Source organism: Myxocyprinus asiaticus, chromosome 23 (genome assembly GCF_019703515.2).
Source record: "Myxocyprinus asiaticus isolate MX2 ecotype Aquarium Trade chromosome 23, UBuf_Myxa_2, whole genome shotgun sequence".
NCBI lineage: Eukaryota > Metazoa > Chordata > Actinopteri > Cypriniformes > Catostomidae > Myxocyprinus > Myxocyprinus asiaticus.
Window position 1 is genome coordinate 83,238 of NC_059366.1, and position 19,053 is coordinate 102,290.

General features: G+C 40.1%; 2 protein-coding genes across 4 annotated transcripts in view; both read right to left on the bottom strand.

Moving 5' to 3' along the window:
• The window catches only part of LOC127413754 (protein Hook homolog 3-like), a 73,512-nt gene extending 62,151 nt beyond the window's left edge, over window positions 1–11,361 (bottom strand). Inside the window, exons 1-2 of the mRNA XM_051651176.1 lie at window positions 10,822–11,361; window positions 10,642–10,739 (exon numbers count right to left, since the gene is read on the bottom strand). The gene's annotated coding sequence lies outside the window, so the exon portion shown is untranslated. The remainder of the gene's footprint in view (window positions 1–10,641; window positions 10,740–10,821) is intronic.
• A 3,067-nt stretch (window positions 11,362–14,428) lies between these two features.
• Window positions 14,429–19,053, bottom strand: part of LOC127413738 (serine/threonine-protein phosphatase 4 regulatory subunit 3-like) — a 35,890-nt gene continuing 31,265 nt past the window's right edge. For 2 of the 3 annotated variants that reach the window (XM_051651133.1, XM_051651132.1), the window contains 4 exons: window positions 18,871–19,010; window positions 18,652–18,788; window positions 15,757–15,929; window positions 14,429–15,112 (listed from right to left, as the gene is read on the bottom strand). In XM_051651133.1, coding sequence (XP_051507093.1) covers window positions 15,011–15,112; window positions 15,757–15,929; window positions 18,652–18,788; window positions 18,871–19,010 — 552 coding nt within the window. In that variant the 3' untranslated portion in view covers window positions 14,429–15,010. The remainder of the gene's footprint in view (window positions 15,113–15,756; window positions 15,930–18,651; window positions 18,789–18,870; window positions 19,011–19,053) is intronic. The other variant, XM_051651134.1, reaches the window with a different exon arrangement.

Below are 19,053 nucleotides of genomic sequence, written 5' to 3' on the forward strand. Positions count from 1 at the left end.
TTTCAAAACATCAATGTTTCCGGCAAAGGCGTGACGCCATGCAAGGATCGGACGTGTGAATGGCGAGCTCTGTGCACTTTGCTAGTTTTAACACTTTTAATGATATAAACCAGTGAGATTCGATACACTGTTTCATTTTTTTTTTTTTTTTTTTATAGTGCTGGCTCAAATAAGAGCAGGGGAGTCATTACACTGATATGTAAACATCTACAATTCAAATATCTCAAACAGATTAAAGATAAATTAGGGAGAGTCATTATTGTTTTAGCAGAAATTCAGGGGCAAAGATTGATTTTGGCTAATATTTATGCACCTAATGCTGATGATCAGGGTTTTTTATAGATCTTGAAGGGATGTTGCAAGCCGCTGGCACCCCTCATGATATAATACTGGGAGGAGACTTTAATCTTTTGATAGACTCAGTCCTTGATCTTAGTAAAGCAAAAGTGTGTAAGCCCCCTAGATCAACATTGGCGCTTCACAGGATGTGTAAAAATCTTGGTCTTACAGATATTTGGAGAGTTTTGAATCCATCTGGTAGGGACTATACATTTTTTTCATCAGTCCATAAGATTTACTCTAGAATTTTTTTTTTTTTTTTTTTATATCTAAGTCCCTCATTTCATCTGTTGTTGATTGCTCAATTGGAAACATTTTAGTCTCAGATCATGCCCTGGTGAGTTTGGAGGTGTGGCATATGGAGAAAAGGAAATAATATAGTTGGCACTTTAATGTATCCCTTTTGCATAATCCTGAATTCCAACAAATGCTAAAGACTGAAATCAATGTCTATATGGAGACCAACTGGTCCCCGGTATCCTCTGTGGGCATGGCTTAGGAGGCACTTAAAGCAGTTCTTAGGGGCCGGATCATACAGTATGCCTCATTCATAAAAAAATCCAGAGCACGGGAACTCGGAGTTGGAAAGGTATATTAAAAGTGCCGAGGCAGAGCTGAAGCGCCGAATGTCATCTAATGGTCTCAAAGAACTGACCCGATTGAAATACAAATATAATACTATTTTGTCATGGAAGGTGGAGTTTTATCTATTCAGGGCAAGACAGTCATACTTTGAGTTGGGGGACAAAGCAGGGAAGCTTCTGTCTAGATATATAAAACAGAGAGAGTCTTTTTTTACCATTCCATCAGTGAAATCTGCTGGTGGTGAAATATTTACCTTGGTCATTGATATTAATAATGCTTTTAAAGAATTCTATCTTGATCTCTATAGTTCCACGTCTTCGTCTACTGATGAAGATATTAGAAACTTTATGGAACCATTAGACCTTCCTAAACAGACGTCGGAGCAAAAAATTATCTTGATTCCGAGATAACCTTGGAGGAGCTTGGCGAGGTAATTAAGGCCTTGCCTATAGACAAGGCACCGGGGCCAGATGGCTTTGCCACTGAATTTTTAGATCTTATGCTACAGAATTGGCTCCACTTTTGATAGAAGTTTATACGGAATCATTAAAGAATGGAAAGCTTCTGCCAACCATGACACAAGCCCGGATCAGTCTGATTCTTAAAAAGGACAAAGATCCAAGCGAGTGTAAGAGTTACCGTCCAATTTCCCTGATCCAGCTAGACGTAAAAATATTGTCAAAAATTTTGGCTAACCGATTAAGTAAAGTTATGACATCTCTTAAACATATAGATCAGGTGGGGTTTATTCGGGGCCGCAGCTCTTCTGATAACATTACTTGTTTCATCAATATCATGTGGTCAGTGGCGAATGATCAGTCTCCGGTCGCTGCCATCTCACTTGACGCCGAAAAGGCGTTTGATATGGTAGAATGGGATTATCTTTTTAAGATTTTGGAAATGTATGGGTTCGGGAATACTTTTATTGGATGGATTAAGTTACTTTATAGACACCCGGTAGTGGTGGTACAAACAAATAGATTAATTTCAGATTATTTTACTCTGGATAGGGGCACCCGGCAGGGTTGCCCTCTTTCCTCATTATTGTTCTGTCTTGCCCTGGAACCATTAGCAGGCGCGATAAGAAGGGAAGATGATTTTCCAGGGGTGATGGCGGGAGGTGTGGTGCATAAGCTTTTGCTTTATGCAGATTATATTTTTTTATTCGTCTCCAACCCCACTAATCTATGCCTTGCCTCCACAGGATTATTCATTCCTTTTGTAAGTTCTTAGGATACAAAGTAAATTGGTCTAATCCGAAGCTTTGGCTCTGACAGCGTACTGCCCGGTTATGGCTTTCAGCCGGGTGCCTTCCAGTGGCCCAAACGGGGCATTAAGTATTTGATCATTTTATTCCCACCAAATGTGTGTGATTTAGTTAGAGTTCATTTTGATCCCTTAATAAAAAGGTTTTTGAACGATGTGGGCAGGTGGGCTTCATTACATTTATCTATAATTGGGAAGGTTAATGTTATTAAAATGAATTGTATTCCAAAATTTAACTACCTGCTACAGTCTCTCCCTATAGATGTCCCCCTCTCTTATTTCAAGCAATTTGATAGCATAGCGAAGTACTTCATTTGGACTGGTAAATATCCCAGATTACATTTCAGTAAGTTGCATAGGCTGATTGACAAAGGTGGGCTAGGCCTACCCAAGAGTGTGTTTTATTATTATGCATTCAGTCTCAGACATTTGGCTCCCTGGTTTTGTATTGAACAGGAAGTTCTTGCCCCCATTTTGCCATTGCAAAGCCTTTCTATCAAACTAATCCGAGAAGTTAAGTCACACCCCGATATCTCGCATTTGCACTCGGTATGGACAAAAGTGTCCAGAGTGTTTAATTTGGACATTTATTTAAATGTAGCCTCAAGCATATGGCTGAACCCAAGATTAAGTATTAATAAGTCCCCTTTCTGCTGGACAGAGTGGATTGTGAGGGGGGTTACTACACTCGGTGACCTATATGAGAGAGGAGTGTTAAGATCCTTTGAAAATATGGTTCAACATTTTGGGATTCCCAGATTTCAGTTCTTTAGATATTTACAGCTGTGCCACCTGCTCTGTACTATTTTTGGGAGTAGCATACACCCCCCTAAAGCGGCAGATACTCTGTGAGAGGTGATTACTGTTTTTGGAAAAGGTCAGGAGGCATCAGTGTATTACTCCCTGCTAATTCAGAGTCTGGGGGACGGAGCTTCAACTTCTCTCAAGAAGTTTGCCGTCGGATTGCTCGAATCCAGTGATTCTATACAAATATTGTGAGACAGAATTACGTAACAGAAAATAATCTATAAAACAAACTCCAGCCAATAGGTGGGATAAACACAAAGAATGTGTAGATTCATTCACAAAACTGTCTTGAAGGTGTGTTACTCCACAAAACAAACTCCAGCTGCTAGCGGAACCAGCACAAAAAAACAAAAAATCTGTTCAGTTTCCTCGGACACTCAAACGAATGTTCAGTGAGCCGGCTGATCAACAGATGAACTGATCAACAGATGACCTAATCCTTCCAATGTCCTGCAAAATAATATTCCACAAAACAAACTCCATCCAATAGGAGGCATAAGCACAAGGAACATGCAGATTCATCCACAACTGTCCCAAAGGAGTGTTATTCCACAAAACAAACTCCAGCCGCTAGGCAGAACCAGCACAAAAAGTAACAAAAAAGGTGCTTAGCCTCCTCGGACAGTCAAGTGAATGTTCAGTGCATCAAGCTCAGTTGGTGAGAATCACACAATAGCTTACTAATTCCAATGACTTTATGAAGGACAATGCTTGTTGTGGGCATGTAAATATTTGTGGCCATCCTTAGTATCTATTCTCAATTTGGCCGGAAACATCAGTGCAAAAGCAATCCTCCGTCGATGCAAGAGATTCTTGAAGGAGTGTTACTACACAAAACAAACTCCAGCTGCTAGACAGAACCAACACAAAAAGAAACAAAATGGCGCCCATCTTCCTCAGACAGTCAAGTGTATGTACAGAGATTCAAGCTCACTTGGGGGCCACATGAGATACACCAAATGGCTTACTCACCCCATTGTCTCTATGAAAGACAATGCTTGCTGTGGGCATGTAAATATTTTGCGGCCATCCTTAGTATCTATTCTCAATTTGGCCGGGAACATCACTGCAAATGTGACCTTCTGTTGATGTAAGAGCTTCTTGCATTCCTTGAATCGATCACGTTTCTCTCGCATCGAATTTACAAAGTCCAGGAACAAGAAAATGTTGTGGTTCTTCCAAGAAAGCCTTCCATTACTCCTCACCTCGCGTAATACGAATCTTTATCGGATCATCTGGTGATGAACAGGTACTGCACTAAAATAACCCAGAATTCTGATCTAAACATCATGTTTCTCTATAATAAGACAAACTGTGTGTCAGCTTTTAATACTTTCTTTCTCTTCTTTTACTTATTTGTGCTTTATTATCATTCAGTGATATACTGAAGTAATGATTGATGTATATCATCATGAAAGCAGACACTTCCCCCACAAGTGGTCAAAAGAGACGAGCTGGTGTAACGGTCTCGCTTGTACACTTGTGATCAGATCACCCAAAATGCATCTTAATACCAGGTGAACACAGAATGTGAATCGGGACGAATGGTCGTGTACTTGATACAGTGTGCGATCAGTCTTGTAGTGAGCGCATGTAGCGGGAGCCAGCTGGTACGTGATAGCTGTGCAGTATGTGTAAACCTCACTCCCCTGCAGAGGTGGGAAGTAATGCACTACATTTACTGTGTTACATTTACTTGAGTAACTTTTGGGGAAAAAATTTACTTTTAGAGTAGGTTTAAAAGTGGGTACTTTTTACTCTCACTCAAGTAAATTTTTAATGAAATGGCTTTACTTTTAGTTCTTTACAATGGGTGGCGTTCCTGTCATTACATTACTGGGTTTAATTTTAATTCATGTGTAATTTATTGAGAGATTACTGAATGGGACTTTTACGAGAGCGGAAGTTCACACAGATGCGCGTGCTGTCACAGATTGTCACTCAAGCCGAGTCCAACCTGCAGCATCATGTTCTTCAAAGTGAAACACTTTCTTCGTTCTGCACAGTGAAAAAAAGAATAGTTTAGTTCATGTGCTTTTTGGAGCATCAACATTTTGGCCTACAGAGCTGAAATATTCTTCTAAAAATCTTAATTTGTGTTCTGCAGAAGAAAGGAAGTCATCCATATCTGGGATGGCATGAGGGTGAGTAAATAATGAGAATTTTCATTTTTGGGTGAACTATCCCTTTAAAGTTATAGCTCAGCCATAATTTAATATTCTGTCATCATTTCCCTACCCTCATGTTGTTCTAAACCAGTGTGATGCTTTGCATTATGTGGAACACAAAATATGTTAGACAGAATGTTAGGGAATGACAGGCTCGGTCACCATTCATTTTCAAAATATAAAGAAAAAAACATTCACTGAAAGTAAATAGTGACTCAGGCAAATATTCTGTCTAATATCTACTTTGTGTTGCATGGAAGAAAGTCAGTCATACGGGTTTGGAACAACATGATGGTGAATGATGACAATTTCCATTAATAATTAATTTTAATTAATAATAATTTTCTTTATTTATCACACATTATACATTTGCACATATACAGTGAAATTCACATATCCCAGCTAGGCTGGGGTCAGAGTGCAGGGTCAGCCATGATACAGTGCCCCTGGAGCAAATAGGGTCAAGGACCTTGCTCAAGGGCCCAACAGTGGCATCTTGGCGGTGCTGGGGCTTAAACCCCTGACCTTCTGATCAGTAACCCAGAGCCTTAACCACTGAGCTACCACTGCCTTAATAATAATAATAATAATTCTGTAATACATGTTAAATATGTATTATGTAATGGAATATAGGGGAGTTGACGTCCATTATGTCATTTGTGAAAGTAACGAGTTACTCATTACTTGAGTACTCTTTTAATTGGATACTTACTCTTACTCAAGTAATTATATATGTTAGTACTTTTACATCTACTTCAGTAATTTTTTTTTTTTTTAAGTAATTGTACTTTTACTTGAGTACAGTTTTTGGCTACTCTACCCACCTCTGGTCCCCTGGCCTCAAAAGGCGCGCTAGCGACTGATGATAGGGGCTGTAGCCTTTAGTCTTCTGGTCAGCGTGTCCTCCCATGCCGGCGACACCGGTTCGAGTCCCGTTCGGAGAGGGTTGAGCAGGACCGGTTACACGCAACACCACAATGAAAAACAAGACTGTGAGTCGCAGAGCGCAGACTGTACGTCGTGTAGTGTATGCTTGACTTTAAATGAGTGTATTATTGTAAGTGCTGTTGACTTTACAGCTCTTATTTGTTTGAGTTTACAGGATAATCCACTGACAATGAGCTAAATTCTACCTAAAACACTGCAGTAACTGCACACAGTGTTTATTATGAGTGTATGAGCCAACATGAGTGCTGAACAACACTGTGTGTATGTGTGTGTGTGTGTGTGTAATGAGTGCTGTGTGTTGGGCCGATGTGTGTGCGGCAGATGAGATGCACAAACAGATAAACAAACACACAGTCCATCATTCCTTGCATTATTAAAACCAGTCAGACAAACAAACTAGTTTGTGTTTTTCGTGTGTGTGTGCTGCACTAAACACATTACTGACACACACATTTCACTGACGGCCATGAACTTATCACTTCATAATTTTATGACATGAGTGGAAAAAGATGAAAAAAAAAAAACATAATAACCCAATTAATGCAGTACACACACACACACACACACACACACACACACGCGTATGTTGGTTTAGCTATCATTATGAGGACTCTCCATAGACATAATGATTTTTATACTGTATAAACTATAGATTCTATCCCCTAACCCTAACCCTACCCCTAAACACACACACACATACACACACACACTCATGTTGGTGCAGTTATCATTATGAGGACTCTCCATAGACATAATGATTTTTATACTGTATGAACTATAGATTCTATCCCCTAACCCTAACCCTACCCCTAAACACACACACACACACACACACACACACACACACGTTGGTGCAGTTATCATTATGAGGACTCTCCATAGACATAATGATTTTTATACTGTATGAACTATAGATTCTATCCCCTAACCCTAACCCTACCCCTAAACACACACACACACACACACACACACACACACACACACACATGTTGGTGCAGCTATCATTATGAGGACTCTCCATAGACATAATGATTTTTATACTGTATGAACTATAGATTCTATCCCCTAACCCTAACCCTACCCCTAAACACACACACACACACACACACACACACACACACATGTTGGTGCAGCTATCATTATGAGGACTCTCCATAGACATAATGATTTTTATACTGTATGAACTATAGATTCTATCCCCTAACCCTAACCCTACCCCTAAACACACACACACACACACACACACACACTCACACTCTCACACACACACACACACACACACACACACATGTTGGTGCAGTTATCATTATGAGGACTCTCCATAGACATAATGATTTTTATACTGTATGAACTATAGATTCTATCCCCTAACCCTAACCCTACCCCTAAACACTCACACACACACACACACACACACACACACACACACACATGTTGGTGCAGCTATCATTATGAGGACTCTCCATAGACATAATGATTTTTATACTGTATGAACTATAGATTCTATCCCCTAACCCTAACCCTACCCCTAAACACACACACACACACGTTGGTGCAGTTATCATTATGAGGACTCTCCATAGACATAATGATTTTTATACTGTATGAACTATAGATTCTATCCCCTAACCCTAACCCTACCCCTAAACCTAACACTCACACACACACACACACACACACATGTTGGTGCAGTTATCATTATGAGGACTCTCCATAGACATAATGATTTTTATACTGTATGAACTATAGATTCTATCCCCTAACCCTAACCCTAAACACACACACACACACACACACACACACACACACACACACACATGTTGGTGCAGTTATCATTATGAGGACTCTCCATAGACATAATGATTTTTATACTGTATGAACTATAGATTCTATCCCCTAACCCTAACACTACCCCTAAACCACACACACACACACACACACACACACATGTTGGTGCAGCTATCATTATGAGGACTCTCCATAGACATAATGATTTTTATACTGTATGAACTATAGATTCTATCCCCTAACCCTAACACTACCCCTAAACCACACACACACACACACACACACACACACATGTTGGTGCAGCTATCATTATGAGGACTCTCCATAGACATAATGATTTTTATACTGTATGAACTATAGATTCTATCCCCTAACCCTAACCCTACCCCTAAACACACACACACACACACACACACACACACATGTTGGTGCAGTTATCATTATGAGGACTCTCCATAGACATAATGATTTTTATACTGTATGAACTATAGATTCTATCCCCTAACCCTAACCCTACCCCTAAACACACACACACACACACACACACACACACATGTTGGTGCAGCTATCATTATGAGGACTCTCCATAGACATAATGATTTTTATACTGTATGAACTATAGATTCTATCCCCTAACCCTAACCCTACCCCTAAACACACACACACACACACACACACACACATGTTGGTGCAGCTATCATTATGAGGACTCTCCATAGACATAATGATTTTTATACTGTATGAACTATAGATTCTATCCCCTAACCCTAACCCTACCCCTAAACACACACACACACACACACACACACACACACATGTTGGTGCAGCTATCATTATGAGGACTCTCCATAGACATAATGATTTTTATACTGTATGAACTATAGATTCTATCCCCTAACCCTAACCCTACCCCTAAACACACACACACACACACACACACATGTTGGTGCAGCTATCATTATGAGGACTCTCCATAGACATAATGATTTTTATACTGTATGAACTATAGATTCTATCCCCTAACACACACACACATACACACACACACTCATGTTGGTGCAGCTATCATTATGAGGACTCTCCATAGACATAATGATTTTTATACTGTACAAACTATAGATTCTATCCCCTAACCCTAACCCTACCCCTAAACCACACACACACACACACACACACACGTTGGTGCAGCTATCATTATGAGGACTCTCCATAGACATAATGATTTTTATACTGTACAAACTATAGAATCTATCCCCTAACCCTAACCCTACCCCTAAACCACACACACAAACACACACTCACACACACACACACCTATGTTGGTGCAGCTATCATTATGAGGACTCTCCATAGACATAATGATTTTTATACTGTATGAACTATAGATTCTATCCCCTAACCCTAACCCTACCCCTAAACACACACACACATACACACACACACACTCATGTTGGTGCAGCTATCATTATGAGGACTCTCCATAGACATGATTTTTATACTGTATGAACTATAGATTCTATCCCCTAACCCTAACCCTAAACACACACACACACACACACACACACACATGTTGGTGCAGCTATCATTATGAGGACTCTCCATAGACATGATTTTTATACTGTATGAACTATAGATTCTATCCCCTAACCCTAACCCTAAACACACACACACACACACACACACACACACACACACACACACACACACACACACACACACACACACACATGTTGGTGCAGCTATCATTATGAGGACTCTCCATAGACATAATGATTTTTATACTGTACAAACTATAGATTCTATCCCCTAACCCTAACCCTAAACCACACACACACACACACACACACACACACACACACACACACTCATGTTGGTGCAGCTATCATTATGAGGACTCTCCATAGACATAATGATTTCTATACTGTATGAACTATAGATTCTATCCCCTAACCCTAACCCTAAACACACACACACACACACACACACACACACACACACACACACACACATGTTGGTGCAGCTATCATTATGAGGACTCTCCATAGACATAATGATTTTTATACTGTACAAACTATAGATTCTATCCCCTAACCCTAACCCTAAACCACACACACACACACACACACACACACACACACACACACACACACACACACACACACTCATGTTGGTGCAGCTATCATTATGAGGACTCTCCATAGACATAATGATTTCTATACTGTATGAACTATAGATTCTATCCCCTAACCCTAACCCTAAACACACACACACTCACACACACACACACACACACACTCACATGTTGGTGCAGCTATCATTATGAGGACTCTCCATAGACATAATGATTTCTATACTGTATGAACTATAGATTCTATCCCCTAACCCTAACCCTCACAAAAAACTTTCTGAATTTTTACATTTTCAATAAAACATCATTTAATATGTTATTTCCCTTGTGAGGACCGCTGGCTGCTCCCCACAATGTAGGTGATCTCAGGTTTTACAATCCTTTAACGGAGGTTAAACCTGTACACAGACACACGCTGCATCATGTGTAATGAATCTCTGTCACACAACAGCACTACCATTGAGTGTTATTACACTATATAACAGTATCTATAACACTATAACACATAGCTTCATTCACTGAGGCCGTCATCAATTATTCCTCATTCACAGAGTAAATTACATCATACATGCCGGATCCATGTTGAAAGAGCGTTTAAATGTGTTTACTCACAGCTGAATCATGATGTTGTTCAGATAAACTCCGTCCACTAGCGTCATGAACTCCGACAGACGCGACGCGTCAGAGCGAGGCGGACACACCGTCTTCACCTACAGACACACGTGGAAATAACAAACTCTATATACACACGTGTGTGAAGAACACCGACGAAGAGTGTTTATACTATCTCACCCAACACACTAGAGACAGCAGAAAATCCTCCAACAAAGGCGTAAAAACTTCATTCTCCACCTTCTCCATTTTGCGAGATTGAAGCGGCTGTGTTTGTGAAGGTCTTTGTGTTTCTCAAGCACTCATGTGGAAAACGGCATTAAACACGCACTCATCCTGACAGGAATATTCTCATCAGGAATGCGGCAGATCAAAGAGGGATCAATCCACTGAAGACACACACACACACAAACAAACAGATACACACACACTTACATAGAGACAAACACACACACACAAACAAACAGATACACACACACTTACATAGAGACAAACACACACACATACACACACAGAGAGACACACGCTCACAGAGACACAGACAACACAGAAACACACACACACAGACGCGCACACACAGACACACATACACACACACACACACACAGAGAGACTCATAGACACACACACACACACACACACACAACACAGACAGACGCACACACACAGACACACTCACATAGAGACAAACACACACACACACACACACACGAGACTGAGAGAGAGAGACACACACACACACACACACACACACACACACACACACACACACACACACTCTCTCTGTGATTTACTCCGCTCTACTTCCGCCACAGATAACGGGAATGAGACATTATATTGGGAAAAGAACACCATTATGTGGACAAGAATGTAGTACGGAGCAATAAATGTTTAAATTGTAGTATGCTACATTCATCCATCAGTAAGTGTCTCGGAAATAAACAGTAATTGTACAGTTTCCACCCGTACACATCACACTGTACACGAGTGCATACTGCGTCTCAAGTAGTTAGTATGTAGTATGGACGTCACTGCTGGACTCGTCCAAATAAAAACACTGGATTCTGTGAAACATGCCATTATACAGGTGCATCTCAATAAATTAGAATGTCGTGGAAAAGTTCATTTATTTCAGTAATTCAACTCAAATTGTGAAACTCGTGTATTAAATAAATTCAGTGCACACAGACTGAAGTAGTTTAAGTCTTTGGTTCTTTTAATTGTGATGATTTTGGCTCACATTTAACAAAAACCCACCAATTCACTATCTCAACAAATTAGAATACATCATAAGACCAATAAAAAAACATTTTTAGTAAATTGTTGGCCTTCTGGAAAGTATGTTCATTTACTGTATATGTACTCAGTACTTGGTAGGGGCTCCTTTTGCTTTAATTACTGCCTCAATTCGGCGTGGCATGGAGGTGATCAGTTTGTGGCACTGCTGAGGTGGTATAGAAGCCCAGGTTTCTTTGACAGTGGCCTTCAGCTCATCTGCATTTTTTGGTCTCTTGTTTCTCATTTTCCTCTTGACAATACCCCATAGATTCTCTATGGGGTTCAGGTCTGGTGAGTTTGCTGGCCAGTCAAGCACACCAACACCATGGTCATTTAACCAACTTTTGGTGCTTTTGGCAGTGTGGGCAGGTGCCAAATCCTGCTGGAAAATGAAATCAGCATCTTTAAAAAGCTGGTCAGCAGAAGGAAGCATGAAGTGCTCCAAAATTTCTTGGTAAACGGGTGCAGTGACTTTGGTTTTCAAAAACACAATGGACCAACACCAGCAGATGACATTGCACCCCAAATCATCACAGACTGTGGAAACTTAACACTGGACTTCAAGCAACTTGGGCTATGAGCTTCTCCACCCTTCCTCCAGACTCTAGGACCTTGGTTTCCAAATGAAATACAAAACTTGCTCTCATCTGAAAAGAGGACTTTGGACCACTGGGCAACAGTCCAGTTCTTCTTCTCCTTAGCCCAGGTAAGACGCCTCTGACGTTGTCTGTGGTTCAGGAGTGGCTTAACAAGAGGAATACGACAACTGTAGCCAAATTCCTTGACACGTCTGTGTGTGGTGGCTCTTGATGCCTTGACCCCAGCCTCAGTCCATTCCTTGTGAGGTTCTCCCAAATTCTTGAATCGATTTTGCTTGACAATCATAAGGCTGCGGTTCTCTCGGTTGGTTGTGCATCTTTTTCTTCCACACTTTTTCCTTCCACTCAACTTTCTGTTAACATGCTTGGATACAGCACTCTGTGAACAGCCAGCTTCTTTGGCAATGAATGTTTGTGGCTTACCCTCCTTGTGAAGGGTGTCAATGATTGTCTTCTGGACAACTGTCAGATCAGCAGTCTTCCCCATGATTGTGTAGCCTAGTGAACCAAACTGAGAGACCATTTTGAAGGCTCAGGAAACCTTTTTGCAGGTGTTTTGAGTTGATTAGCTGATTGGCATGTCACCATATTCTAATTTTTTGAGATAGTGAATTGGTGGGTTTTTGTTAAATGTGAGCCAAAATCATCACAATTAAAAGAACCAAAGACTTAAACTACTTCAGTCTGTGTGCATTGAATTTATTTAATACACGAGTTTCACAATTTGAGTTGAATTACTGAAATAAATGAACTTTTCCACGACATTCTAATTTATTGAGATGCACCTGTACATGGACACAGCAGAGGAGCGGAGTATATAAAGGGCTTATAAAGACCGTGTGTTTCTGAAGCAGTCAGAACTGTAACAGATCTGTTATATCAACAGGATTATACACTTTACACGAGATAAAAGGATCTATCACTAAATCATGTTTAAACGGTCAATTAATGCTGCGGTGGTAATAAAAATAGGAATGAATCTAAACCGTGTGTTGTTAGTGACCTCTCGCGGTCCTGCACGTAGAAGTGTTTTTAATTATAACATTAGGGAAAAGGAAAAAATTAATATAAAAAGCTTTTTCAACAAATCATGACAATTTAACCACATACATTTCAAATGTTTTAGACCAAAATAAGAAAACCGCTGCACGCATCGTTTACTGGCCAACTCAGTTATAAATCAGAAATATCAACAAATCATTTCAAATGTTGTCCTCCGACGAACCCAGCTTTCACAACTCTTGCAGCAACTAATGGAGAATAATGTTGATTAAATGTAGTAAATGTCAGTTGTTGAGACATGTTGTGAGCAGATGGTTGTGTGCGGTTGTGATTCAGTGTGAATGCCACTGAACCAGCCAGCACTTTCTCATATTTAAAACTAAATCGACTGTTATTGCGGGCTCTTTTGTTACTGTCACTTTATTGAGCATACAGAGCAGACACCTGTAGGATAAAAGAGTGGTCTCTCATGATCCTCCAGCACAGGGATGATGATCATGTTCGTGAACTCATGTGGATGAGACACATAATGGGTGTAATCTCAACACAAATCAGTGACTGTAATCTACTTTAGGTCAAAAAGTAGTGTAACACTTTACATTCCAGTAATCAGATTACAGTTACTGACTTTAACTTAAGTACATTCCTCAGGCTACACATTTTTCATAAGTTCATATGTATGTCATTATCACGGAAACCAGTGTGTGACAATGGAGGAAAATTAGACATTATGAATTATTTGAGTGGAAAAACAAAAACTTTTCTATCAAAATATTTTGGAAAATAACTAAGTGAAGTGACTAGTTATGTGATTCCTTTCATCCATTTAGTAATCAGATTAAAATTGTATTTTAGTAATTAGTAGTGGATTAGTTCTTATTCAAATCCATCACAAATAATTAACACTGTTCAACTGCAAGACCAAATTTAATCTAAAAACTGTAAAAAAAATAAAATAAAAAAAAATTATACAAATGTTCATTATCAGAGATGGTGCTAGTAGTAAAACTAACAGTTTTAGTATTTAATCAAAACATCCTGGTCCAATCAACTTTCAGGTCTTATTCATCAACACAGGATGGCCAAAAGCTGATCTCAGATCAGTACTCTTAAACGTCCATGGAGCAGAATGTTTTTACTACAATGCATTCACAACAGGATCAACACAAGCCGATTCACACAAAGATCATGTTACTGCAGTTTATTGTTTTAAAAACCAACATTGCAACCGCAACTTTATCCTGAACGACAGACGTGTGATTATAAAGGCCCACCGACAGGATCTCTGGTTCTATTCTTAAAAAAACAACTCATTTAAAAGGAAAAAATGAACACTGTACAGCAGTATTCCAGCAGCCGCTCGCTCTCCAAGCACACATCAGTACTGCAGCTAGTCCTGCTAGCCCATCAGCCCCTGCAATTGGCTCACTGAGCTTGTGCGCTTCAGAGCCAGTACCGCTAGACAGCAGGAAACAGAAGCACAGCACGCTTTAAGAGCTCAGGCGAGGCCGTTTTCGTGGCGACTGCTCCACTTCGTCATGCTCCTCTTCATCCTCATCATCAGGGTAATCCACGAGGGCCACGGGTCCAGTCTGATGAACACAGGAGGTTTAGATAAGGAAACAAGCTTCTCTATGGAAACATATCTATACGGCTGTCAAATATTAAGTCATTACACAGTTCATTACACATATCGCAGCAGTTCTGAGGTGAAATGTCTACTGTGTGGCGCTAAAAGAGAGTTAAATGTTCTCCCAAACAGATGAGGTTTTTGAGGTTAATGCTCAACAAAAATGACCTCCCTACCCTAAACCTAACCAATAGTGTCAGAAAAAGCAAATGTGAGATAAAAAACACAACCACATCATTTTGTGGACTCACGTGCTCTTCAGGACTCGTACTCCGCTCCTTTACATCACAAGTGCAACGTTCTATCAGTCAAGCTACCGCACAATTTAATCACACTTCAACAAGCTTGTAAATGTAGTTTACATTATGTGATGTAAATGTTAAAATGAGTCATGCACTAGAGTAAACATTTTTAGATATAAGATAGCATTGTGTGGGGAACAGGGTAAAAAGTGTTTATGAACTGATAATCTGCTGTTTCACTCGTGTGAAAGAGAATAAAAGTTATTGTTGTAGTGCCTCTAGTGTTAATTTCGCCAGGAAACTGCTGCCAAACATACAAGCAAAAATGTAGGAATAGTAACATGACTATTTGAGCATGACGTACCCTGGCGGTGTGTCCGGAGGGCACTGAAGCTGGTTTGGGGCTGCTGGAGGAAGCTGATGGTGGAGGTTTGGAGCCGTTGGCAGCTCCTGTAGACTGAGAGAAGGTGAACTTAAAGCTGCCTGTGGGTGTCCGCTTGGCATGACCCTCTTTGTCTTTGTCTTGACTCTCTTTCACTGAAACAAGACAGACAGACATGTGAATTCACAAGGTAAAAGTCTAATGATCCTGCATCCTTCATTCTTTTTATACTTTTGAATAGGATGTGAATCTTTAATTGGTTTAATCTATCTTTAATCGATCGGTTACTGGATAGAGATTTGATTCAGATTACTTCATTAATTAATCATTTAGACAGAATGTGAATCATTTCAACTAATTAATCAAATAGAACCGACTCAAAACAACAACTAACTCACAAATAAGATATCACTATGGCTTGCAAGATAGTTTTACACAACACAAGAGCAATAAAGAGCGGCTGAAATATTTTACACTTCAGGAAAACTAGAAAATCTATATTCACTAATTTGATAATTCATTTGATCTATATTCTAAATTCTCATGAGTGTGGCAACACTGATGTTAACATGTTTACCTGAAGTTAAAGTACCATTTACTAAAACAAAAGTCTGTTTGAAATGTGAATCTGCAAGTTGTTTTAACTAGTCACCAACTACACTGATTTAAATCTCCATGAATACATGATGGGTGAGATCATGAATGTTGCACTATACATTCAGTAACAGGAACACTTAAGACACTAACACTGAGGGTCTGTTCAAACTTAGTGAGCTGTATCGCGGTCTCCTTCCTACATAGGCAGCTGTCTTCTATGGCAGCATCCTTGCTGAAACGATGTCTCATAAGTGAGCGATACGAATTATTTTAAGAATGTGAAATGTCAGAATAATAGTAGAGAATGATTTATTTCAGCTTTTATTTCTTTCATCACATTCCCAGTGGGTCAGAAGTTTACATACACTTTGATAGTATTTGGTATCATTGCCTTTAAATTGTTTAACTTGAGTCAAACATTTTGGGTAGCCTTCCACAAGCTTCTCACAGTAAGTTGCTGGAATTTTGGCCCATTCCTCCAGACAGTACTGGTGTAACTGAGTCAGGTTTGTAGGCCTCCTTGCTCACACATGCTCTTTCAGTTCTGCCCACAAATTTTTTTATCGGACTGAGGTCAGGGCTTTGTGATGGCCACTCCACTGCCTTGACTTTGTTGTCCTTAAGCCATTTTGCCACAACTTTGGAGGTATGCTTGGGGTCATTGTCCATTTGGAAGACCCATTTGCGACCAAACTTTAACTTCCTGGCTGATGTCTTGAGATGTTGATTCAATATATCCACATAATTTTCCTTCCTCATGATGCCATCTGTTTTGTGAACTGCACCAGTCCCTCCTGCAGCAAAGCACCCCAACAACATGATGCTGCCACCCCCATGCTTCACGGCTGGGATGGTGTTCTTCGGCTTGCAAGCCTCACCCTTTTTTCTTCAAACATAATGATGGTCATTATGGCCAAACAGTTACATTTTTGTTTCATCAGACCAGAGGACATTTCTCCAAAAAGTAAGATCTTTGTCCCCCATGTGCACTTGCAAACTGTAGTCTGGCTTTTTTATGGCAGTTTTGGAGCAGTGGCTTCTTCCTTGCTGAGTATTCTTCAGGTTATGTCGATATAGGACATGTTTTACTGTGGATATATATACTTGTCTACCCGTTTCCTCCAGCATCTTCACAAGGTCCTTTGCTGTTGTTCTGGGATTGATTTGCACTTTTCACACCAAACTACATTCATCTCTAGGAGACAGAATGCGTCTCCTTCCTGAGTAGGATGAACCAGACTTGTGGAAGACCACAATTTTTTTTTCTGAGGTCTTGGCTGATTTCTTTTGATTTTCCCATGATGTCAAGCAAAGAGGCACTCAGTTTGAAGGTAGGCCTTAAAATACATACAATAACTTAGTGTATGTAAAGTTCTGACCCACTGGAATTGTGATAGTCAATTAAAAGTGAAGCAATCTGTTGGTAACAACTGCAAAATGCACAAAGTAGATGTCCTAAACGACTTGACAAAACTATAGTTTGCTAATATGAAATCTGTGGGGTGGTTAAAAAATGAGTTTTAATGACTTCAACCTAGTGTACGTAAACTTCTGATTTCAACTGTATGCTTTATTGCGGAGACAGAATGGAACTCTTCAGATGTCACACGCAACGTGGAAAAGCTGTCGACGCATGGATGCGTCAGAGACTATTTCAGGGTATCTGCAGGTCTTAATATTTTATATGTTCACTTCTTTGTTTAAAAGTCGTGTAAAATACTTATTTGAGGGTCAGTATTGCTTATGTTCACAAATAAATGGTTATATTCAAATGATTTCAGGCACTTTTATATCGATTTAATGCATCTGGTGATTTGATAAGAGTCCTCTGAAGTCTTTTGAAGAATAATGAGAAACAGTGAGTGACATATCGCAGTACACCAAAAATAATCACTGTAATATCGTATCGTGACCTAGATATCCATATAGTATCGTAAAGCTAGTTACCTTGTGATTCCCACCCTTATTTATAAGTACATTTATAATAAAAATTTATCTCGCCTCGTCCGCCATGTTGGATTTATTTATCCACCAAGCTATCACGATGGATCGCCTAGAAGGATACATATGATGAAATCTTAGAATCTGACCAAAAAGAGACAACTTAAGAGGCAGCATAATTAAGGACAGCCTTCACGTCAGGAGCGCACCTATGATGTCATAAAGTGGGACGCTCACTAAGATTTGGAACAGACCCATAGTTCCTGGGGTTTGTTTAAATGAAAGTGGTACTGAATACGAGCCAGTTCACAACTGACTAGAGCCTAAATGCAAGAATACCTTTCTCATTCTCCATGTACTTCCCGTAATCAGTGTTGCTCTTGTCTGAGCCTGCGTCTGTTTCCTCCTCCTCCTCCTCATCTTCATTCAGCCACATGTCTTCATCGTCCTCAAATGAGCGTGCATCTCTGCGATACCTGTCAGACATTCACCTGACCCGTTACCCGGCATGACATGATCAGTTTGTGTAGTCGATTGAAATTGGATGCGTTCAGGTACCTGTTGAGCCCTCGGCTCTGTCGCTCCTTCTCCTGCTCGTATCGGCCCTTCAAACCTTTGAACGTCTGCACGTACTCGATGGACTCCAGCGCTTTGTCGAAGTTGTCGACGATGTGAGCGGTGAGAGACTTGATGTCCTCCTGATGAAGTGACACTCATGAGACACGAGCAGACGGTGAGTGA